We start from the raw sequence: 24,617 nt of genomic DNA, 5'->3' as shown, positions 1-24,617 counted from the left end.
TGTCTCTTATTTTAATTTATTGTATTTATTTCTATGACCATTTCATTTTTCATTGTATAACAGGGGGTGAAAGGTGATTTCACCTGCTTTACTTTTTCATACATTTTCAGTGCTGTGCTATTGTGATATAAAGATGTTGTAGACAGTGAGCAGTTATGAGAAAAATTCATGAAACGTTGGGTCTGTTCCTTGCACAGACGCATCTCATGAACTTTTGTGTGTGTTCCCATTCTATTTTATGATTTGGGCTCTGACATTCAGGGCATAAATAGGGAAGTGGCTACATTTAATCACTGGGCTCATCATCTCAAACATAGTGCTGAGTGGGCAGGTGCATAGAGTCAGTAACACACACCTGCAGCATAAACATAGACTCTATCTCAATAGATAAACACACATACTCAGAATCATCTCGCCCTTTCTTCAGGATGCTATAATTATGCCTGTCTGTAAGGTGCTCCAGTTGGCTCTATCTCTCTCTCTCGCTCTCTCTCTCTCTCTCTCAAAATCACTCTTTCTGTCGTGTTCCCCTCCCTCCTTGCCTATTCTTCTCTCTCCCGTCCTCTCTCTTAGTTTGGGAATCTCTTTGACAAGTAGAGCATACTTTAGTTCATTTTGACTTGAATTGAGCTGTTGATCACCATAGAGTGCATCATCTACTCATCTGAGACTAGTGAGGTGACATCACCTCTGCACGGTCCCACAGCAATCCACAGGGGCCACAGACACGACGCTGATCCGGCATCAGGACCTAAAGCACAGTTCTCCAGGCCAGCCGGGGGGAAAAAGGGCACAGTCAGCAGGGTAGAGAGGAGTAGAGAGAGGGATAGAAAGAGATAATACACATTCAGATTAGTTGCAGTATGGAAATGGAAAGGCTGGGGAGAGGAGGAACCAAACCAAGCGCGGGCCCAAACACTCTCCTGAAAGTCGCCCTGGCAGTGTGTTTGTGTATCTGTCTCTCACTATTGATTGCCGTCATCACGGGTAAGTAAACACTTTGAATTCACCAACTTTACTATTAACATGCTCTATATGGCACATAGTTCATTGCAAGTGTGCATCTTAAGTCTCTGTGATAGATAGATAGATAGATAGATAGACAGACAGACAGACAGACAGACAGACAGACAGACATACAGATGATTGGTTCTATGTGCTGTGTTCTTTAAGTTGAACTGTGTTTAGATTTGTGTTTGTATGTGAGATTATTTTAGGAGTGTAAACTGTTACAAGCAGAGCGTGTCTTTGAAGGCTGTTATTAGCACAGAGCTAGTCAAAGTAAAAGCCCTGGTTAGGGAACATATGTGTCATTAAAGTTTTGAGGCAAGAGGGCTATGATCACACACTTCTGTGTTGGTTTGGAATTTAAAGGGATTGTTCACCCATAAATGTAACTTCTGACATCATTTACACATCCTTTGTTGTATAACTTTCTTTCATGGAACTCAAAAGATGTGAAAATTTTTCACATAGCTCTTTTCCATAAAATGGAAAATGACCACAAAATTAGACCATACAACTTGTGCACTATATTCCAGGTCTCCTGAATCTATACAATAGCTTTGTGTAAGGAGATGAGGGTGAGTAAATGATGACAGAATTGTCTTTTTGGGTATTGTCTTAAGAGACAGACAGCGTTGTACAGAAAAATATATGAATGAACATAACTCTCATGGGACTCGAGAAATCATTTTTTCCGAGCTTCTTGTCTAATGAATTCTCTGTAAGTGTGTGGATGTACATCAAGCTTGGGTGGGTATGCAGATGAGACAATAAATAAATGATGTTCTTCTTAGTGCTCTCAGTTTTTGAGGGCTGCCTGCATATTTGTGGTGAGACTAGAGTGTAATTATGCAAATTGTCTGTACACATTTCGGTCACACATACATGAAGCTGTTTCTTCTTGTTTGGGAATGATGAGGCTCAGTCCCACAGGGCCAGTCACTGGATCCAGCTGTGGTCATCTGCTGTCCAGTTGTGGACTGAACCATAAACACTGGCCTCTAAAAGCAATGCATAATTATCCAATTTCAAAACATACACATCACACGCACATGTTTTTTGCTGACTCACTCTTAGACAAATTCACAGAGTTTTACTGGCCTGTGCATAGAACGTTTATGCTGTTGACTTTTCATGGCGTAAAATGGGTGAATATGTGCATGCACTGAGCAAAGTGACAATAGTTTTGCTGCATTAGCTACATTTTCTGCTGGGTGTTTGTGTTTATATACACTGTAATTTTAGATTTGCTGTCTAAAAGAGTTCACCCACCAAAAAAAAAAAAAAGTTCTGTCATCATTTACTCATGTCTCTCAAAACAAAACAGGTAAGACTTTCCTTCTTCCACAGAGTTTTTTTTTACTTCAATAAAACAACTGTTATTTTACGTCATGAAAGGTTTTCATAAAGTACAAGCTGCTTTTTTTCAATACAATGATTGAGGGTGGTGACTAACTGTCAAACTCCAAAAAGGCATCATAAAAGTACATGATAAAGAAACTTTCATTTATGGGTGGACAATCCCTTTAATGGCTTTTTTTTTTTTTTTTGTGGGTGTGTAGTAGAGCATGGTATGTTTAAAAAAAAAAAAGAAAATTTATGTACAGCTGTATGGACAGCTGAAGCCTGAGTACAGTGTGAGTGTGCGAGTGTGTGAGTGAGTGAGTGTGTGTGTATGTGCGTGCATGGTGGTCATTTCAGGCCATAGTTGTCTTGTATTCCAGTGGGTCCACTTGACAGATTTATTCATCCCTTTCCTTGTAGTGTCAAACAAAACAAACAATGAAGAATTCTGCCTTACCCCACACTGTATTGAAGCAGGTAAACTTCTCATATAATTGTTCCTGAACTCCACTTACACTTACAGGAAAGCTAGCATTATCATTCAGAAAAAGTTTGATATTACGATAATATTGATTGTGTTTATGTCTACTTTAGCCGGCTCTATTCTTAGTAAGATGGACCAGTCTGTAGAACCATGTGATTACTTTTACCAGTACGCATGCGGAGGCTGGCTACAGGAAAACCCCATTCCAGAGGATTCTTCTAGCTTTGGGATTTACCCATGGCTCCGACAGAATGTGGACCTCAAACTGAAAGGTGCTCTGATCCACATGATCCAGCAGAGTGAAGGAATATTTCAACCAAATATGAAAAATCTGTCATCATTTACTAACCATCATGTTGTCCCAAATCCATATGATCTTCTTTGGGACACCAAATTTGTTATTTTGCAGAATGTCATGGCTGCTCTTTTCCATTAAGTGAAAGTGGATCAGGATGTAGGGGCTGTTTAGCTCCAAAAATGAAAACGTTTAAATAATCGCTGTTCCAAAAGTATTGCCATTGACATAAACAATATACCTGTTAACATGATTTTAGTGGGATAACACCACTTATTAACCTTTCCTGTATAAAGTTCTATCTAATTTTACAACTTTGTTGCCATAATGATGTAACACTGTAAACATTAAAACTTTAAAGGTGCAATTTTTTTTTTTTGCCAATGTGTGAATGGCTTGTAATGCAACTTAAAAAATTAGCCCATCCTGGACTTCCTAGGTTGCCTATTAAAGCCTGTAGACTGATTTTCATGTGAAGGGAGCGGGTTGTTTTTGCCGGAAAAATACAAAGGATGTGATATTTATGCACGCTCCCGAGAGCCTTGCCTCAGTGCTTCTCTTCTGCTGTTCAACAGCGACAACAATCTGCAACACTAGGTAATGTTATCTTAGAGATTGTGTCCCAGCACAACACCAAATCCTACACAAACTCGGAGTAAGCCAAAAAAAAAAAAAGAATGTATCTACCGAATCCCGTCTGGTGAAGCGGGAACGTGATTGAGCAAAAACTAGATTGAACATCAGAAGGGCATTTGATTCCTGGAGGAACCTTCAATCAGTTTTGCGATCAAAACTGACCCTGAATTGGAATTCTTCTTATTGGACAGGTAAGCTTACATAACTGCAAAGCATGTGAAATATAGTGCCATAAGGATTGATCTGTGTAATTTTAGAAAACTTGATCTTGCCTGCTAATGTTGATGAATTGCAAGCTATCTTGCGTCGTAACTTTCAAATAATTTCAACGATCTTCTCTATGTACTAAAAGTCAGGTTAATGTCAATGTTAATCTGTAATTATTCAGCAAGGTAAACTTTAATAACACATTAAATGAATGCTATACAATGTTCAAGATAATGCAAAAAGCTCCATTCATTAGTGTAACGTCACTTGGTTATACAGAAAATATATAGGCCTACATTATATTATTATAAAACAATAGCACATCGATATATCTAAATGACAGTTGTGATGAAATCACATCAATACTGAATTGTGTCAACATATTTATAATGTACAGTCTATTTTATAAACAGCTACTGTCATCATCCACCAAATTTAGCTAACAGCTATTGATAAAGCTGGCTAGCTAGCTAACGCCGACAAAGGACGACTGCATCGTATAAATGCAGTCAATGTATCATGCAAAGAAAAGTGATTACTTCAAACTACAGTCTCGCACACTTTGTTTTAGCCCTGTTTTAGCACTGGAGAGTCAAACATAATATGCATCTCAAAGCTTGTAGTAAAACAATCAGAACTGTGTAATTTTAATTATGCTACCTCATCTGTCAGCATGATGCCAGTGAATCGCGTTCAGCCGCTTTGTACGAGCACGAGCAACTGGTAGATGGCTTAACGGCCACAGGTGTCATTAATAACAAGGGTTTATTTTTTTGAGATTCCAGCATTCAGTGCAAAAGTGCAACTGTCTGTGGAAGGCTGTGCTGTCTGTTGCTCTTGTTGTTTGATGGGGCATGTTGCCTCTACAGCTAGTGCTATGACTGCCCTGTACTGCATCAACATGGTACATCAAGCTTGAATTGCTCCGATGGTAAAAACATTCCTTATTACGGAAATGATGTACAGTTCGGGGGAATGATTAATTGATTAAATTCTTTTAACACGTTATTTTCCATATAATCACATTCAATTAATGCGTTAAATCAACAGCACTATTTTAAATGCAAATTAAATTTGAAATCTATGGCAGAGAAGACATTTTTCAGCAAGAAATAAATTAAATGCAAAGCTATCAGAGCACTTTCAAATGCAGTGCACTAGTCAAGTGTTCTACTATAATGATGCTTATATGGTGCTTGGCAGCCCATGTCGCCATTTACTTTCACAGTGTGGAAAAGAGCCGCCAGGACATTCTCCTAAACATCTCATTTTGAATTCCACTGTAGAAAGCAAATAATACAGGTTTGGAATGGGTGAGTAAATTATGACAGAATTTTCATTTTTGTGCCACAGAGTTGTTAGAGCAGCAAATCGAAGATAAAGACATTGAGGCAGTGAAGAAAGCCAAAATCCTCTACATTTCCTGCATGAATGAAAGTAAGAAATGAAGACCGTTTCATACTAGTTACAATTTAATTTATGGGTTCGGTACCTGATCTTCAGATTTCACCATAACCACCTTCACTTCTGTATCTCCCCTTTGCTACCTTTATCATGACAGCTGCCCTGGAGATCGTAGATGCAAAGCCTCTGCTAAAGAATCTAAAGCAGAAAGAATTCCGCTGGCCGGTTCTTGGGGACACGCTAGGTTCTTCCTCGCAGTGGGTGGAGTCTCAGTTTGACCTGCTGAAGACATTAGCTGAGATACGCAACCAGAACAGCAAGTCCGTCCTCATACGTCTATTTGTTTCTTATGACGACAAGAACTCAAACAAGTACATCATCAAGGTGATGCTCAAATCATTCACTTATGAGGTTCCATTTCAGGCAGGTCCCAAGTAGGCAGTGGATAGTGAGTAGAGGTGTAACGGTATGACATTTTCACAGTATAATAACCATCACAACAATTATTACGGTATTGAGGTGCATTGATGATATTATTAGCAGTTTAATATTTGGCTATTGAAATATGTCTGATAAACACACAGATAAATATTTCAGTTATAACCACCAGTTTGGATTTGAACATCAGGACACTCTCTTAATCTGACGAGGTAAAAAAATAAAACTCCAGCATGTACTAAGATGATTATAATGAAAAACTTTTTTGTTATTGTTATGTTATGATTTATGAAATTTTATTGTACATTTTTATATTTATTATTTCCCAGGTTATCATTTCAGATATGCATTTGTATGCATTCAGAATTTGTTTCATTTGTGATTTAGTTTAATTCTAAACAATACATACTGAAGATTTAATTTTTGGCATTTTGTTCTATCATTCTCTTTTCCACAGTTTCTCTGTCAATTTCCTGCATGCATATTGTCAATGACAATTTCCTGCACACCAAAAGCCATGCACTTTGTAACCCATATTTAATACTACGTTTCACAAGTAATACATATTATTAGTGGTTGTATCAAACACATTGTTGGCCTACTGTTGCGCTGCACTCAGAAAAACAATCAGTTGGCACATCGTAATGTTAAACGAGTACTTAAATCTGTCTGCTGCATGTGTGAATGTAAGAAAGCATGAACAGAACTTTAGCCAATCTAGTCATTACAAATTATGTAAAACTACATTGAATCTGTTTAGTTTATTTTAGTAAACAGGGACAATAATTTACTATACTGTATACTGTATTTCCATCTACATCATCTCTGTTCCCTGTCAAAAAGCTACACTTTGATGCTGCACTGATTTAGCTCTTTGGGAACAGTTTTAGGTGTGACCAGCTGTGAATATGTGTGCAACGCGTCAATGAAATAGACTAGAATTTATAGCCTCTGCTGGTGACAACAATTGGATGCACCTGTAGCAGGGCTATAAATAGATGCGTCACAGGTGCATGGTCAGATCTTTTGTCTTCAGATCACTCTGTGTGTGTTGTGCTTCTTGAGGCTGTCAGAAACTTTCTACTTTCCTCTGTTAGGAATTAGATTTTGTTAGGCAGTGCGCAGAACCTTTCTCTTTTCACAAAAAAAAAATAAAACAATTACTGAAAGACAAAGCAAGTGGTGTGTGTTCCCTTCTTTACGCTATATGGATTAGAGGGATACACACCAGTTTTGTTTTCATGCTGCTCTTGCGTTGGGGCAGGGCGGTGCGAGCATTGCGATCTGTTATCAGTCAAAATGCTTCGCACTCATCTTGCTTACTCCTGAGAGTCAGCACCCACACTTCCATCGTGGGGCTCTCGTATGGATCTGGCCGAGGAGCGAGAGACGAGTTCGTCCCTATCGCTTGCTCTCTCCCCAGATCCAGCTGGTCCTTCCCATGATCCTGAAGCGCGCTCCGGCGCCTCTTCGGTTCATGAGGGGGACCGTGAATTTCTTGAGTCTGCGGACTTCGAGTTATCCACCTCCTAGCATTCCGCGCATGACAGACAGATCACGCGAACAAGAGACCCCCAAACGCTCCAATTTGGAGGACAGTCTGGTGGCCAAGGGAAGGGAATGCCTCATCAGTCCCTTCTCTTCTGTGATGACCTCCATGACGAGCTATCTTGTTCATGGAGGAAACCTTATACTTCCCGCGTCTTCGTGCCCTCGACGTCGATATATCCGACTATCATGGGTGCTGAGGCATGCAGGTATTCGGTGATGCTTCTGGTTGAAGAGACGCTTGCGGGTTATCTCTCGCCTGGCTCAGCATCACCATTAAAAAGACCCACTCTCTCCACAAAGCCATGCAAGACCACCTCCACGCTTGTGGAGAAGGCTTATCAGGCAGCAGGTCAGGCTGGTGCTGCCCTGCACACTTTGGCAGTGTTACAGGCGTACCAGGCTGATCTGTTGAAGGACCTGAGTGCGGGCACCACGGTCGACGAAGAGGCTTTCTCAGAGTTTCATCGAGCCACAGATCTGTCTCTCCGCGCAACCAAGCAGACGGCCCGTGCCATTGGTCGGTCTATGTCTGCTTTAGTCAGCATGGAGAGACACTTATGGCTCAACCTATTGGGCATCAGAGACAAGGACAAACCTTTCCTCCTCGATGCCCCGGTTTCGCCTTCTGGCTAATTTGATGACGCTATGAATATAGTTATCACCAGGTTCCAGGAAGCAAGAAGTCACGAGGAAGCCTTCGGGCAATTCCTTCCTCGCCGCACTCAGGGGGAGGGGCCATCGGCAACCCAGCCCCACCCCGGTTCTTCTAGAAGGGAGGCTCAAAAACAAAGCGTGGCGAGACTGGGGACCGGCTCGTCGCCCTCAGCAGCCCCCAAAGCAAGACCTCAGGGCAGTCATTTCTAGGAGGAAAAAACCCTGACGGTCTTACGCCCAACCTTGTGCGGGTAGACTCCCTCGGGACGGGGCGTGTGTATCATCCACTTCTACCCTCCCGATACCCCCATGAAACCTCTCCATTCCCGCCGCCTCTGATGTTTTGGGAGTTAGAGGCTTCCAGCAAAATGTTGGGTGTACCGTTGCTTCCTGCCTTAGTCCAGGATGCGGAACACTCGACATCCCCTCAACAGGAAGTGTCAAAATGAATACCCATCTCAGAGAACCTGGCAGCGTGGAAACTTCTGCCAGGTATTTCTATGAGGGTCCTAAGAACAGTAGAAAAAGGCTACAGAATTAAATTTTTTCTAATTTTTCTAAATGTTTGGCCCCTGAAGGGTACCACCTGAGGGACACTGGGCTTTCACCTGAAGTTATCAAGACCATTATAAGTGCTAGCGCTCCCTCTACTAGAAGAAGTTACGCCAATAAATTGGGTGTCCATTTTAAAACTGAGGTATATTGTGAAACCTTGAAATGGTTACATCCCTAATATAGAGTCATTTCACTAGGTTTTAATACATGTATAAGTCAATAACTCTGACTAATGATGTGTGCTTTTTATAATCACTGTGATTAATCATTTCATCCATTCTGAGTATTATTTGTAAGACACTCATACTCTGTTATATCCTAGCTGGATCAGGCCTCTTTGTCGCTGTCATCCAGAGAGGACTACATCACTAATACAACTGAGGCACAAATGGTAATATATTCGTTAACATAAACATTATTAGATGCAGTAACAGACAGCTCTGTTTATGTTACTAGAACCTTTGTCTCTCTCTCTCTCTGTGAATTGCTCTGCAGTATCGAGAGGCTCTTTTTAGGTTGATGGTGGATGTTTCTGTCATGTTGGGAGCCAATGAGCAGGCTGCTGAAACTCAGATGAAACAAGTACTTGATTTTGAAATGAAGCTTGCACAGGCAAGTGGCTTAACACTGAAAAACACACTGCAGCAGCCACATTCCTACAAATTATTGGCATTGAGGAAGAAAACAATGCTGTCAGGGCACTTGATGTTTCAATGGTGTGTGTGTGTGTGTGTGTGTGTGTGTGTGTGTGTGTGTTTAGATAGTGATACCATTAGAAAACCGTACCAGTGAAAACATGTACAACAAAAAAAGTTTGTCTAAACTGCAGCGCCTTATTCCAGAGGTAAGCACAATATTATTCATAAAAACATATAAAGGGGTTGTTCACCCAAAAATGCAAATTCTGTAATCAATTACTGACATTCATGTTGTTTAAAGCACATATGACTTTCTGTCTTGCATGAAAGAGAGATGTTATGCAGAATGACAGGTTCAGTAACCGTTCACTTTTTAAATGTGTACAAAAAGAAGTATTGGAAGTGAACTGTGAGGCTGCCAGTCCCCAACATTCTGCCTATAATATCCCATAGTATTCCACTGAAGAAAGTATGTCATATGGGTTTGGAACAATATGAGGGTGAGTAAATGATGACAACATTTGCGTATTTAGATGATCCATCACTTTAATGCAATACTTATATTTAGGCACACACTTTTATTAGGCCATCTCTCTGTAATTCCTTTTCTTTCCCTGTCTGCAGTTTAACTGGCTGGGTTTTGTCAGAGCAGTGATTGACGCTGAGCTGTACCCAGATATGAAAATCTCCTCTTCAGAGCAGGTGATTGTACGTGCCCCTCAGTACTTGAAAGACCTCTTTAAACTCATCAACTCCACAGAAACCAGGTACCCAGAAAACCAGACCCCATTAAAACCTTTACTTCTGCTTGTCTGGACAGCTTCAATAGTGAGTGCATCACCATGTTTGTTTGCTCTGGATGTGTTCTCTCAGTTCTATTATTTGATTATTACCTGCTTTGGTCAATAACAGATGAATGATTACTGTGTAATTCAGTTGTCTATTCAGTTGCCTGCTACCTACTTTTATTATTTAACATAACCAGGGCCATGACTGCATTAACCATAGCACATATTATTAATCGATCAGTATGAGGTTTTTAAAGGCTTATTATTAATTATTATTATTTCTCAAACAAACACATTTTTCTTTTAAATCTGTCAGCAATTTCTGTATACTTTGACAACCATTAAACAAATGACAATATGATTTATTTACAGTTTTACAAACATAACTTCTTTTTGAACTGTTATTCTCATTTTCGCCCAGGACGGTTGCCAATTACGTCATTTGGAGATCAGTTTTCTCCCGAATCACCACCATGAGTCGACGCTTTCTCTACAGATTCCTGGACTTTGCTCGGGTAAGTGAATGACCTCCTAATTTCAAAACTCCTCCGTCTTCACAATCATTGATTAAACAGATTTGCATTAAAGGTGCACTAAGTAAAAACTAAGTTGGCGTTGATGTCGCGGTGGCACCTGTGTATTGTAGATGCAAAAAATTATAATGTTTTGCAGTCAACCATGATTAATATATTTAGTGTGAAAGCATTCAATACTCTCACTCTCACACTCACTCTCACTCTCACACTCACACTCACTCTCACACTCACTCTCACACTCACTCTCACTCTCACTCTCACACTCACTCTCACACTCACTCTCACTCTCACACTCACACTCACTCTCACACTCACTCTCACTCTCACTCTCACACTCACTCTCACACTCACTCTCACACTCACTCTCACACTCACTCTCACACTCACTCTCACTCTCACACTCACCCTCACACTCACTCTCACACTCACTCTCACTCTCACACTCACCCTCACACTCACTCTCACACTCACACTCACTCTCACACTCACACTCACTCTCACACTCACTCTCACACTCACCCTCACACTCACACTCACTCTCACTCTCACACTCACTCTCACTCTCACACACACTCTCACACTCACTCTCACACTCATCCTAATTTCAAAACTCCTCCGTCTTCACAATCATTGATTAAACAGATTTGCATTAAAGGTGCACTAAGTAAAAACTAAGTTGGCGTTGATGTCGCGGTGGCACCTGTGTATTGTAGATGCAAAAAATTATAATGTTTTGCAGTCAACCATGATTAATATATTTAGTGTGAAAGCATTCAATACTCTCACTCTCACACTCACTCTCACTCTCACACTCACACTCACTCTCACTCTCACACTCACTCTCACTCTCACTCTCACACTCACACTCACTCTCACACTCACTCTCACTCTCACACTCACACTCACTCTTACACTCACTCTCACACTCACTCTCACACTCACTCTCACTCTCACACTCACCCTCACACTCACTCTCACACTCACTCTCACTCTCACACTCACCCTCACACTCACCCTCACACTCACACTCACTCTCACACTCACACTCACTCTCACACTCACTCTCACTCTCACACTCACTCTCACACTCACTCTCACACTCACCCTCACACTCACACTCACTCTCACACTCACTCTCACTCTCACACACACTCTCACTCTCACTCTCACACACACTCTCACACTCACACTCACTCTCACACTCACTCTCACACACTCTCACACTCACTCTTACTCTCACACTCACACTCACTCTCACACTCACTCTTACTCTCACACTCACTCTCACACTCACACTCACTCTCACTCTCACACACACTCTCACACTCACACTCACTCTCACACTCACTCTCACACACTCTCACACTCACTCTTACTCTCACACTCACACTCACACACTCTCACACTCACTCTCACTCTCACACTCACTCTCACACTCACTCTCACTCTCACACTCATTCTCACTCACACACACACTCACTCTCACACTCACACACACACACACTTACACACACTCTCACACTCACACACACTCTCACACTCACTCTCACACTCACTCTCACACTCACACGCACACTCACACGCACACTCACACGCACACACAATGTTGGTTTTCCATGTTTTATGGGGAATTTTCATAATGATTTTTTGCTGTACAAACTGTATTTTCTATCACCTAAACCTATCCATCACCTAAATATTTAAATGTAAAAAATTTGGAATGTATGATTTATAAGCTGTTTTTCTGGTATTTATAGTAATAACACACACACACTCACACAGTACTCACATAGAGGAAAGTATTGGGTCACTCTGTTTGTGTCTGTACAGTGTTGAACATCCTAAATATTTTCAGAAAATAAAAGTACCAAGGAGACAAGATACAGTAGCATGTGTCTGTTACATTAAGTGCTGAGTTTAGTTACAAAAAACCTCACATTTACAAACAAATACATAAAAGAATTTCACACAGTACTTACAGAGAGGAAAGAAATTATAAGTGTTTATAAGTGTTGAACATTTTCCGGCAGCTCTGGCTCACTGTCTTTCTCAGAACAAGAGGTCTCTGTGTCATCCCTTGATACAGCTATTTATAACACAAGAACCATTAGTGTATAATCACAATATAAATGCCACAGCCATCAACAACAAGAACACACATGAACCAACATTTTAAACTTCCAAACCTGTATGACTGACTTTCTTCTGCTGAACACAAAATATTATATTTTGAAGCATGCTGGTGACCAAACAGTTTTGGTTCCCATCAACTTCCATAGTATAGAAAAATATACAATGGAAGTCGACGGGAACCCAAAACTATTTGTTTACCAACATACTTCAAATTGGTGAGTAAATGATGACTGAAATTTCATTTTTAGGTGAACTATCCTTTTAATCTGACAAAATCATCTTGATGTAAATTCCTGAACTTGGCATGTGACTGACTGCCTGTGTCTGGTAGATGCTCTGACCTGCTGGTGGTCCTGAAGTCTGACACACTGTTTGTACCTGATCTGCCTGTTTGTGCTTCTTTAAAAAGAACTCTCCCTTTAAAAATATATCTCTCCCTTTCTTTTCATGTTTAATTGATCCTGTGCAAAAATATGACAGCCTATGGTTACATCTAATCATCCAATTACCAACATTTTTATCTTACTTACAAATCTTCATTTTCATAACTGTACATTAAAATCAACTACCAGTCTAAGTTAGCAGTTTGATCATTGCTAGCCCTCCTCTGAACTGAAGTAACTGAACTAGCTAATCGATTTCAAACTGCTAAATGTTTACTCACTGAAGCTGTATCCTGCTTCCCCACATTAGCTAAATATTTCTATACTGTAACTTAAATTACTGCACGATATATACATGTATTACTAGCACAGATGTAAGCGTAAAGATTGTTATGCTAAACTGCGAAACGATTTCTCTAATCTGATTAACCTGTAGCCTATTGGAGCCTTATTAAGTCACACAGCGTCTCATAAAATGTATTCAGCAAACAAACATGATGCTAAACCTTAACTTACTTAAAAAATGTTGTTTTCTTATTCCTCTGTATCTTGCAACTATATTCTCTCGTCCTCGGCTCGTCGTCGTCCGTCCATCGTCCGTTGTACGTTCGCGCGGCCAGCCAGTCACTCACTGTGCGTCATGGCAGTGGGCGGTTGCTCAGAGGCAAACTCGTGAAGTGTTCTCTGCTGAAGCATAATTAATGAAATCACTGTTGTCAGATTTTACTGCTGATTTAAAATATTTTATTTGATTGTAATCTTGATCAACAGTTTTGGAGATTTCAATCTTTCCCCATTCAAGATAGGCACTGTACTTGTATGCCTGCCCGCTTGCCTAGGAGTGTTTCAGTGATGGTCGCTGAGTGGACTGACTTGCCTTGAAAGCAACTTTGGATAAAACATGCTATATTTGGTTGGTCATACCACCTCAGCATGGTGGCGCTCATGAATGTGCAGCCAGCAACATATGTAGAATAAAGCAGTTTTGTCTGTTAGGGGCAGTTTACACCGAAGGTGTCCTCGTTAAAAAACTATTTAAAAAAAACGTAGATGCAGCACCACAAATTAAGGAAAAATAGTTTTAAAGTTATTTTTAATTTGACATTGTATCTAAAAAAAACGTGGCGCTCCTGAAGCTCAATGGTTCACAGTGTGAACAGGACTGGGGAAATGACTCAGCCCTTGGGGGCGCCGGTGCTGATGGTCAAGGGTTCAAACTACGTCCTGTTCACCCTGACCTGCTGGCTGCGGTTGGTCAGGAATGAGTGGTACCACTTAATAATAAAGGGGTTGACATTCATCTGCTGCAGTATTTTCAGGAGAACATGAGGCTGCAGAGTGTTAAAGGCTGAGATAAAATCTACAAACAACAATCTAACATAGGCCCTAGGATTCTCAAGGTATTTAGTCACTAGGTACACTATACTGTTGGTTGCATCATCAGTGCTTCTCTGGTGTTTGTATGCAAACTGGTAGGGATCTAGCTGTGGGCCTACATCCAGCTTTAGTTGCTCACAATGAGCTTCTCCATACACTTCATCACAACAGAGGTTAAAGCAATAGGTCTAAAATCATTATTCTCCTGTGGACAGGGTTTCTTAGGGACAGGTGTGATGATTGCCTTTTTCAATTGTGTCCGTACGGTACGATAATATAAGGACCTCTGGAAAATGGGGCACCAGGCAGGTGTCAATTCATCTGCACATGTTCTTAATAGAAAAGCAGAGATGCCATCTGGACCTGTGGTCTTGTCTACATTGATTTGCTTAAGGACCTTGTTGATGGATTTAGGGTCAATCTCTTGCTTGTCAATATCATCAGTAGCAATACCATCAAGCATCATGTCACATTCAGCCAAGAAATCATAATTGTTAAACCTCTTGTAAAAACCATTTAACTCATTTGCTTTTGCCAGTTCATCTACAACATGCAAAGATTTCTTTGTGGGTTTCAGGTTGGTGGCTATTTCATCGAGTCCCATAGTTTTTTTAGGGTTCATAGTCTGGAGGTTTTCCTCTATCGCCTCCATATGGTGTTCCTTTGCATCCTTGAGCCTCTGGTTCAACTCCTTTAGTACAGTTTTAAGTTGTAAGTGGTCACTGGTCTTAAATGCCTGCTTATTTCTGTTCATACAGTCCTTCACCTCCTTTGTGATGTAAGGTTTATTGTTGGGGTATACTTTTCTTTTCCATTTTGGAATCAAAGTGTCAACCCAGAATTGTATAGAATCTGTGGTAACTTCTGTGGCATTGTCCAGGCTCAGCTCCCTAGAGAAAATATCCCAGTCCGTGCATAAAAAGCAACCTTCCAATGTTTCTCCACTGTCTTCTGACCATGCATTAATAGATTTAACCAGGGATTCTTTAGGGCTGCTTGTATGTAGGGATCAAGTGAACAATGTTATGGTCAGCGTAAGACAGGGGTGGTTTAGCTATGGTCTTACATTACCATAGCATTTGTCCAAAGTCCTATACTTCCTGGTGTCACATTTTATATACTGTTCAAAACTTGGCAATGCAGTATTTGAATTACAATGATTAAGATCTCCCATGATAAAAATTAGGGCGTTTGGAGGGCGCTGTAGTTGTTCATGAACACAGTCTGCCACCTGTGTCGCAGCCCTTGAGACATTGCCATTGGGGGGTATATAAACAGAGCAGATGAGAATATTACTCTTGGAGTTGGTAGAACGGCCTGAGAAAAAACAAACAAACAAAAAAACTGTGAGATGTGATGCGAAACACAAAATGACAGTCTTGCGCAAGTTTACATGTATGTACACAAAATGTGTTCTTTGTGAACGGCCCCTAAGACTTATATGACTAGAGACATCATCTCATTTATAAAAAATACTATTCTACTATTACTGTTTCTTTCATTTTAAAAGTTTAGCAATTTGCCAAAAAAATCACTGAGTGCACCTTTAATTTATCAGTGTCACACTTGGTTTAAATGCATACCTCCTTCCCCAGGTGACCACAGGCACAACTTCTTTGACTCCTCGCTGGGATAAGTGTGTGAATTATGTAGAAAACACACTTATCTATGCCACTGGTAGGCTGTTTGTCGATAAGCATTTTCAGGAGGACAAGAAACACATGGTATGATTTTATTTATTCAGTTGTTCAATTATTCTTATTGTGTAAACATTTCATAATATATTCACTTTTACACAGCTTCCTAGATTATTTAACTGGAATACTTCAATACAATTATTCTGCAGTCAAACCATTTAGTACAACGAGTGCTAAACTATTTGACAGTTCTCCCAAGCAATCATTTTATTGTGTATAGCTGTGCTAGTTTTGTGTCCCTCGTATCACTCCTTGTTCTCTTTCTTCTCACACAAGAAAGTACTTTGAACCCAAATCAATATTTAATGTCCATTTGTCCATCTATTTGATAAATAGCCATGTAATAAGTGCATATTTATAGTCATCTGGTCATTATTGCACATACAAGATCTGAGTATGAGTGGTTTATTTTGCAATAATGACTGACTTCACAGTATCTATTCATTTGTTTAATCGTTCATTGACTCATTGGTTCTATTGATTAAAATGTTGTATTTACATTTCTTAGTTTTTTCGCCATCTAGTGGCACTAATCCCAAATAACAATATGAAATACTAGATCACAATTTATTGTACGCTATAGCCTACTGATAAAATCTTTAAATTATTGCTTTTCTGATGAATGTATCTTAACATTTGTGAAGATGGAAGAACTTATAGATGGTGTTAAGTGGGCATTTATTGACATGCTTGAGAAGGAGAATGACTGGATGGATGAAGAAACAAAGCGAAAAGCAACAGAGAAGGTGTGTGTCAGTGTATTTGTGACAGCTGTGAAGATCAGAATGAGTGCTAAACCAAAAGTCTCTTTCACGTCATTATTTTCATTAGGCTCATGCAGTCTTGGCGAAAGTGGGCTACCCAGAGTTTATACTGAACGACACCTATATCAACGAGGACCTTAAACGGGTATGTCCATAAGCCATACTGTACTTTTATACATGTTCATGTTCTTGTTAATTGTTTTTATTTGTCATTTTGAATGGCAGACATCAGTGCAATTAATTCTTCTTTTTGTATAATGTGTTTTATGTTTATACCAAGTTGTCATTCAGCGAGACAGACTACTTTGGAAATGTTATGCAGACGCTAAAGTTCTTTGCTCAGTCTGACATCGGCTGGCTGAGAAAAACAGTCCCACGCACAGAGTAAGTTTACAGTGACCGCAAAACCTGCTAAAATGAGATTACATGTCATGGAACAATTTTAAGTATTTTATTTTGTCAGAGCCATAGCCTTGAGGGCAGTGCTCAGAAATGGTACTGCAAGGGTGACCCTCGCATTCCTTTCCCGACCCTTGTTCCCCCTCTTCTCCTGTCATTTCCTGTCACCCTCAAATTATAATAAAGATAGGCCTATATATATATATATATATATATATATATGTTGTAGCTCAAAAAATTATTTGGATGCTTAAGCTGAACTTAAATATGCATGAATTCCTTTGCACTTCAGAACAAAACATCAAACCAGTTTACATTTATTGAAAGATAGCATAAGCACACTTTTCAAGCTGGACAGTTAACAAAAAGATGCTTGTTATGTTTTAAATGATAAATATATATATATATGGTTTCAAATTAAGACAAAACATTTTTTGGACACTTGATAATGGCTTCATTAAAGATTACAAGTTCAAGTGTTTTAGTTTTTAAGTTTGCAATCCTTTCATTCGCAGAACGTCTTGAGAACGTCTGGACATAAAATCAACACGTTACTGTAAAAGCTGTGCTGAAAGTTTCCTTCAGGTTTCAGCCACCAAAGCTTTCAGTTCATCCACACTAGAACATCGGTGATCTGACATTGTCTTCATAGGTGCTCTCCCAGATAAGCAAAAAAATAAATCTTCCATCCTCCACAATTGGGTTTATTGCAAAAAAGTTAAAAAATGAAGGACTTGAGAATGAGAACAGAAAGCGCACAGGCAGACCCTTAAAGACAACCAGCAGATTGGACAAGATAATTGAGTAAAATCAAGAGAAACAGGCAAAAAACAGCTACAAGGATTGCCTCACACATCAATGAGAATTACCAGATACAACTTGGTTCGAACCATTGCGTTAGAAAACGGATCAATGAGAATGAGCACTATAGGGAGAGTAATGCGGCAAAAAATATTAATTTGCACAGTAATGCACAGAAAGTCAGCAGCTTTTGGAGAACTGTCTTATTATCAGATGAGTCCAAATGGCTCATTCAACGGGATAATGATCCAAAGCATACTAGCCGCCTATTGAATGAAAACTTTGCAAAAAAAGAAAATTAAGGTCCTAGAATGGCCCTCCCAGGGACCGGACCTAAATCCTATAGAATCCTATGAGATGCAATGGAGAAGAAAATGTCATATCTAGTGTGGATGAGCTGAAAACTTTGTAAGTAAATTATTACTTACGTAACCTTTTAAAACAGTGTTTACAAAGTGCTTTACACAGAAGATATACATGCACATATGCCCTCACAGAAATGAAAAAGAAAATATCATACGTATGGAAATTGATATAAAAGTATTGGAAGATAAAATACAAAGTAAAATGAAATAAGCAAGAGAATAAAAAAAATAAGATCCTCAAGGAAAGGCCATAGTGGACAAGTGTGTTTTGAGATATAATTTAAAAGTGCAAAGTGAGTCAACTGTTCATAGATTGTCAGAGGGAGAGTTCCACAGCTTGGGACCGTAATGACTAAAGGCTGACTCATCACTTTTTAGCTGTATTTTTAGTACAAATAACTTGTTGCAGTTGGTTGATCTGAGTGATCTTCCTGGAGTATATTTTGTAACCATATTACAAAGGGATTGTGGGGCAGTACCATGAAGACGTTTTAAAACTAATAAGAGGCTCTTGAAATCAATTCTGAAGGATACAGGCAGCCAGTTAAGGAATCTTACTGTCAGAATAATGTGATTTCTCATTTAGTGTGAGCCAGCATTCGTGCAGCTGCATTTTGAACTCTTTGTACATTTTTGATTGAGCTCTTTAGGAACCCAGCCAAAACTATTGCAGTAGTCAAGTCTAGACATAACAAATACATGAATGAGTTTCTCACTATCAGTAGGGTTTGAGAATTTCACGTTCTTGGAAATGTTTCTGAGGTGATAATATACCATTTATAAACATTGCTAACATGCTTTTTAAAACTGAGATCACTGTCAAACGTGATTCCTAAATTCTTGATGTGATTACTGGCCTTAAGAGATAATGCGATAATCAAGATATCAAACAATAGATGTTCTCTGTGCATCATTTCCAATAACAAGTACTTCTGTTTTATCTTTATTTAGCTGTAGAAAGTTCTGTGACATCCATAAATGTATGTTCTCTATGCAGCCCAGCAGGGTGGAAATTGAATTGTGGACATCTGGTGCAAGTGAAAGATAGTGATAAGTGTCATCTGCATACTGATGAAAGGAAATGTTGTATTGATTAATTACACTAACTAAAGGAAGCATGTATAAGTTAAATAAGAGAGAACCCACAATTGAGCCTTGAGGGACACCACAAGATACCACATGATGCCTGGAGGTGTGAGTACCCAGTGCAACGTAGTATTCCCTGCTGTTTAAGTAGGAACTAAACCAGTCTATGACAGGGCCTGATAGACCGATTCAGTTCTGCAGTAGGTCGAGTAGAATCTCATGATCAACTGTGTAAAAAGCAGCTCTCAGATCTAAAAGAACTAGGATTGACAGAGTCCCTAATAGCTTCAAGATTGCTTAAAACTAGTCGGGTTGGTAAACCACCTGGTGGCTGAAACCTGAAGGAAACTTTCAGCACAGCTTTTAAAGAAACTTTTTGATTCTATACCCAGACATTGTGAAGACGTTCTGCGAACGAAAGGATTGCAAACGAAAAACTAAAATGCTTGAACTTGTAATCTTTAATGAAGCCATTATCAAGTGTCCAAATAACTTTTTGTCTTAATTTTAAACCAAATATCTGTTGTTTTATCATTTAAAACACAACAATCTTTTTTTTGTGTGTTAAATGTTCTGCCACTGTGTGTGTGTGTGTGTGTGTGTGTGTGTGTGTGTGTATACAGTATATGCTGAAAACATACAATAAAAAAGCTATTTTATGTCTACCAGGTGGTTTACCAACCCGACTACAGTTAATGCATTCTACAGCTCTTCTACAAACCAGATCAGTGAGTTATCTTGCATTATGTTGTATTACAGTGTATTTAAGTTTACCTAATTGTAGTGGTATGATCCGGATTTCCTAAAGGAAAGTTGTAAATTTTAAATAATATAATGGATCATGCTCTTCTACTTGGCTGATTAGTGAACTGTCTCTCTTTGTCCAGGATTCCCTGCAGGGGAACTTCAAAAGCCATTTTTCTGGGGACTGGACTACCCTCGGTGAGGCACAGATGTGTTATTCTGCACATTTATGATTTTACATTTACCTTTATTTTCTTAGTAAGTGACATCTTACTTCTTGTAATGATACTTTAGCACGTATATAGGAGAGGACATTTAGTATTGATATGAAAGTGTATTACAAAAATACTGAGTTCCAATTAGAATGTGGTACTAAAATAACCCTACAGGCTTTTATAATAAAGGAAATGATTCTTGGTTTAGTTAGGATGTGTTGCCAGATTTGATTGTTTTGTTTCGCTGTGTTTTACAGATCCCTAAGCTATGGAGCGATCGGTGTAATTGTTGGCCATGAACTGACCCATGGCTTTGATAACAATGGTGAGCTTATTTGATTCAGACTAAACAATTCTCAACCCATGAGTTGACATAGTGATGCGTATCTGTTGCATTCATCTAGGTAGGAAGTACGACAAAGATGGGAACCTGGACCAGTGGTGGAGCAATTCCTCAATCACCCACTTCAATGAAAAAACACGGTGCATGGTCGACCAGTACAACAACTACTACTGGAATGAAGCAGGGCTAAATGTATATTAGGCCTTAGAGACCAACCTTTCCAATTCATTTTTGTTCTCATCAAAATGTGCCAGATGTGTCCATACTAAACCTTAACCACAATCCTCTCTCAAGGTCAGGGGGAAGAGAACGCTGGGAGAGAACATTGCTGACAATGGAGGGATGAGGGAATCTTTCAGGGTATAACAGTGTTTTCTATACTATAATTATCCTATTATAACAATAATTATCGTACAGTAAACTGAATCTGAAGTTTTACTTGCCTCATCCTGTGTTAATTCTTATAAGTTGTGTGTGTGTGTGTGTTTCTGTGCGTATATGTCTGTTCATGTGTGTGTGCGTGTGTATGTCAATAGGCCTACAGGAGATGGATTGAGAAAGAGAGAGGAGGACTTGAGGAGCCTCTGTTACCTGGAGTGGGTCTGACCAATAATCAACTGTTCTTTCTCAGTTATGCCCATGTTAGTACTCAGAAAGCAGCACAAAGATACATCAATGTCAATCAGATTTCAAATGCATAATTATTTTACATAATTACATATTTACATATATATACTGTATACCTTAACTATCTCCACCTGATCTAACCCTTAAAATAATTTTTGTTGCTGTAACTTAATGTATTGAGATTGATTCAATTATGTTCTCATACAGAAATCTGATGTATGGCATTATATGTAAAACGAATACAGTATATGAAATATATGTGTTCCACTGGTATTGTCACATACCTGTACATACTGTATATGGAACATGTATTTAAAAACATAAAATATATATATATTGTTTTTAATACATGGAAAATATATTTTCCCAAATACTAGTGGAATTTTAATATGTACATGTATGCTCAGAAATATGAACAATATTTGTATATATATATGTTAATACTTGGCCATATATCAGATAATTCTAGGGACTTGTTATCATATGAAACACATTTTTGGACACCTAGGACTGGCTTTAATTAAGTATTTATAATGTACTACATGTGTATTTTTATTTTCAAGGTTCGCTGTAATTCCTACAGACCAGAAGCTGCACGAGATCAGATCCAGAGTGGAGTTCACAGTCCTCCTAAATATAGGTACGATATGGGCGGCAACAATCACAATCATGCTCAATTACATCTACATTAAAGCCTTTATTCAGCACTGTCACTCACTTTACCCTTGTTAATATGGTGAAGGGTTATTGGGGCAATGAGCAACTATGAGGAGTTCCGGAAAGCTTTTAGCTGCCCCGAGACATCGGTCATGAACAGGGGGGCGAAGTCCTGTCGGGTGTGGTAAACAATCACACCACCAAACCTCCAAATTTGATCCCAGTCACTGCTTTCTGTGGAGAAACAACGGTTACTATCACTGAACCTTTGGGCCGTGCTGACCACTGGGTGCCTGGCCTGTCTTCAGCCACTGGAATACTGCAGACCACAGTGCCTACACAAATGAAGGGCTTTCATTTCTGACCTCATTTATCATGTGCAAATGCCGAAATTCCTTTGAGACCTTCTTGTGGTTCATCACTGTGTTGCATACAACATTCACACTGTCTCTTTAAGTGTAAAAAATTATTATTGTACTTGTTCTTGATAACAGTTTTATTATTATAAAAACATAATATTTCTTTTGTTTTATTTTATTAGAAACAACACTGTCTATTCTGTATGTAACAGTAAATGACTGCTGTCCTGAGGCTTTCTAATGGTCTCTGTGATGTTTGTGCACAAACAGCAAAACTTAAACATAATATTTTGGTACATTTTATGTTAAGTAACTAGGTGCACTCAGTAATTTGTATGTTGTGATTTGGATATCTGAAACATAGGATAGCTGGGAAAGAGTCATTCAAATGTATGCCCTACCTGATTTCTTAGGGTTAGGATTAGATTTAGGGGTAGAGCAATGTGTGCGTGAAATTGTTTTCAAAAGTATAATTTAATTGCCCCTTTAATGCAGAAAAATGGTCCAGACCCTTATTATACACAGAGTTCATTGTTAATATCTACAACTTCCTCATGTGTGTATGTGTGTGCCAATACAGGCATTATTCAATTCAAATTTCAGATCAAAGGAATCCATGCAAATATCCTCTTAATATTCCATTTTCACATGACCAAGCAGGACAAACTGTCAATTTGCTGTCTAGTTCAGTACAGGAGGAAATGGAGAGAATTAATAACGGAATCAGCCCCTTTGGACATAAACTTAGACACTATATAATCTCCTAAACATAAATAAATGTGCACACACTTACACACTGCAAAATTCCAATAAAGTAGATAGAGCCAGAACCAAAATCAATTCCTTTGACCTCCATTTAAGCCGAAGTGACAGGGGATGTCTTGTGGGGACAAAACGGTGGAAAACTGGTGGAGAATTTCATTGATTAGAGTGCTAAAAAAGGACAGGTCTAAAAATAACCTGGTGTTCCTGAAGAGATGCATCAGGCGGGCTGTGAATAGGAGTGTTTGCTGTCATTCTGAAGAGCGAGAGAGAAGGAGAGTGAGAGGGACAGACTATAATGGGTTTAAATGCCCGGAGGCCAGATTTTCACTCTGCCTGGAGGAACACAAGATAAAAATAAAGAGAAAGATGGATGTAGAGAGAGAGTTTTGTAGAACAGCGCCAGAGGCGCACCACTTGTCCACTGATGCATGAGGCCTGTGAAAGTTTTTCTCTTCAGCCCACATTACCAGGACCACAGAATCTTTACTATTAGATAAAGTACTCTCGGCTCCATTACAAACATACATTTACTATGTTTAAAACCTTTCCAAAATGTTTTCCCCCTTAGATGTTCCCTCAAAATCAGCTCAGACAGCTTGCAGATTCTATCTGTGCCAAATGATAAATACTGATGTGGCAATTTTCTGTCTTTTTTACAATTACGCCTGTACATCCAAACCTATACATAATTGAACAATCCATCAGGAAGGCTACTTCAAATCCCATCACATTTTCAGACTTTTGAAACGTAAGAAATGACATGTGCATGTCTCCCCAGATGAGTTTTCTAAGCTCAAATATCTTTTAGATTGGAAAAGAAAGCAGTTAAAAAGCACACCATTCTTGTGTGTGAAAAGCACACACACGTTTCTGTCAAGTCAAGTCAAGTGTTTTTTATTCTCATTCAACCATATACAGTTAGTATAGTACAAAGCGAAATGAGACAATGTTCCTCAAGGACCATGGTGCTACATAAAAACAACATAGGACAACCACAGAACCACATGAGACTACACAGACTAAATACAAATTCTACACAAAGTGCACGTGCAAACATGTGCAAAAAAGTATATGTACCAGCAGAAAAGCCCTCATTCACCTCTCACTTAACTGTTACCACTTGCCTTCCCCTTGTACTCTCTATCTCTTGCTCTTTCCCATCTCTCTTCAAAATATTGTATACTATTCCTATGGTAACACGTGGCCTATGGGTGCTTGGAAACCTGCAGAGTTCATAGAGGGACCACACCGTGTGACTGCTAGAGAGTGAGCAGTATTATCAGTGTATGCCAGAGAAATAGAGCATAATTTCCCCCATGGTCAACATGATCGCATGCCGTTAATAAACAACTCCCCATAAAGCACTA

General features: G+C 39.2%; 1 protein-coding gene across 2 annotated transcripts; it reads left to right on the top strand.

The window, feature by feature from the left end:
- The first annotated feature begins 538 nt into the window (after positions 1 to 538).
- On the top strand, positions 539 to 22,716 carry LOC127634786 (phosphate-regulating neutral endopeptidase PHEX-like). Of its 2 annotated transcripts, XM_052114468.1 has the most exons (22): positions 556 to 987; positions 2,770 to 2,826; positions 2,944 to 3,105; positions 5,325 to 5,408; positions 5,533 to 5,759; positions 8,896 to 8,964; positions 9,069 to 9,185; positions 9,334 to 9,417; positions 9,836 to 9,978; positions 10,421 to 10,514; positions 16,024 to 16,152; positions 16,770 to 16,871; positions 16,957 to 17,034; positions 17,170 to 17,273; positions 20,210 to 20,268; positions 20,428 to 20,482; positions 20,757 to 20,824; positions 20,904 to 21,034; positions 21,137 to 21,202; positions 21,379 to 21,483; positions 22,033 to 22,109; positions 22,212 to 22,716. In XM_052114468.1, exons 1-22 carry the CDS (start codon positions 864 to 866, stop codon positions 22,312 to 22,314), a joined length of 2,238 nt encoding a protein of 745 aa, XP_051970428.1. In that variant the 5' UTR covers positions 556 to 863; the 3' UTR covers positions 22,315 to 22,716. The 2 variants fall into 2 exon arrangements, 1 of the variants encoding a protein (XP_051970428.1); XR_007969410.1 differs by lacking the exons at positions 22,033 to 22,109; positions 22,212 to 22,716 and having other exon boundaries at positions 539 to 987; positions 20,908 to 21,034; positions 21,379 to 21,451.
- Positions 22,717 to 24,617: the final 1,901 nt, after the last annotated feature.

Source organism: Xyrauchen texanus, chromosome 42, assembly GCF_025860055.1.
Source record: "Xyrauchen texanus isolate HMW12.3.18 chromosome 42, RBS_HiC_50CHRs, whole genome shotgun sequence".
Lineage (NCBI taxonomy): Eukaryota > Metazoa > Chordata > Actinopteri > Cypriniformes > Catostomidae > Xyrauchen > Xyrauchen texanus.
This window is presented reverse-complemented; position numbering and strand designations above follow the sequence as displayed.

What these genes read in the sequence shown, in the direction of transcription:
- LOC127634786 (XM_052114468.1), top strand. Translation starts at nt 864, where the DNA reads ATGGAAATGGAAAGGCTGGGGAGAGGAGGAACCAAACCAAGCGCGGGC. An exon ending in TGCAGCGCCTTATTCCAGAG is followed by an intron (nt 9,418 to 9,835) that starts GTAAGCACAATA and finishes CCCTGTCTGCAG; the next exon opens with TTTAACTGGCTGGGTTTTGT. An exon ending in CACAGTCCTCCTAAATATAG is followed by an intron (nt 22,110 to 22,211) that starts GTACGATATGGG and finishes AATATGGTGAAG; the next exon opens with GGTTATTGGGGCAATGAGCA.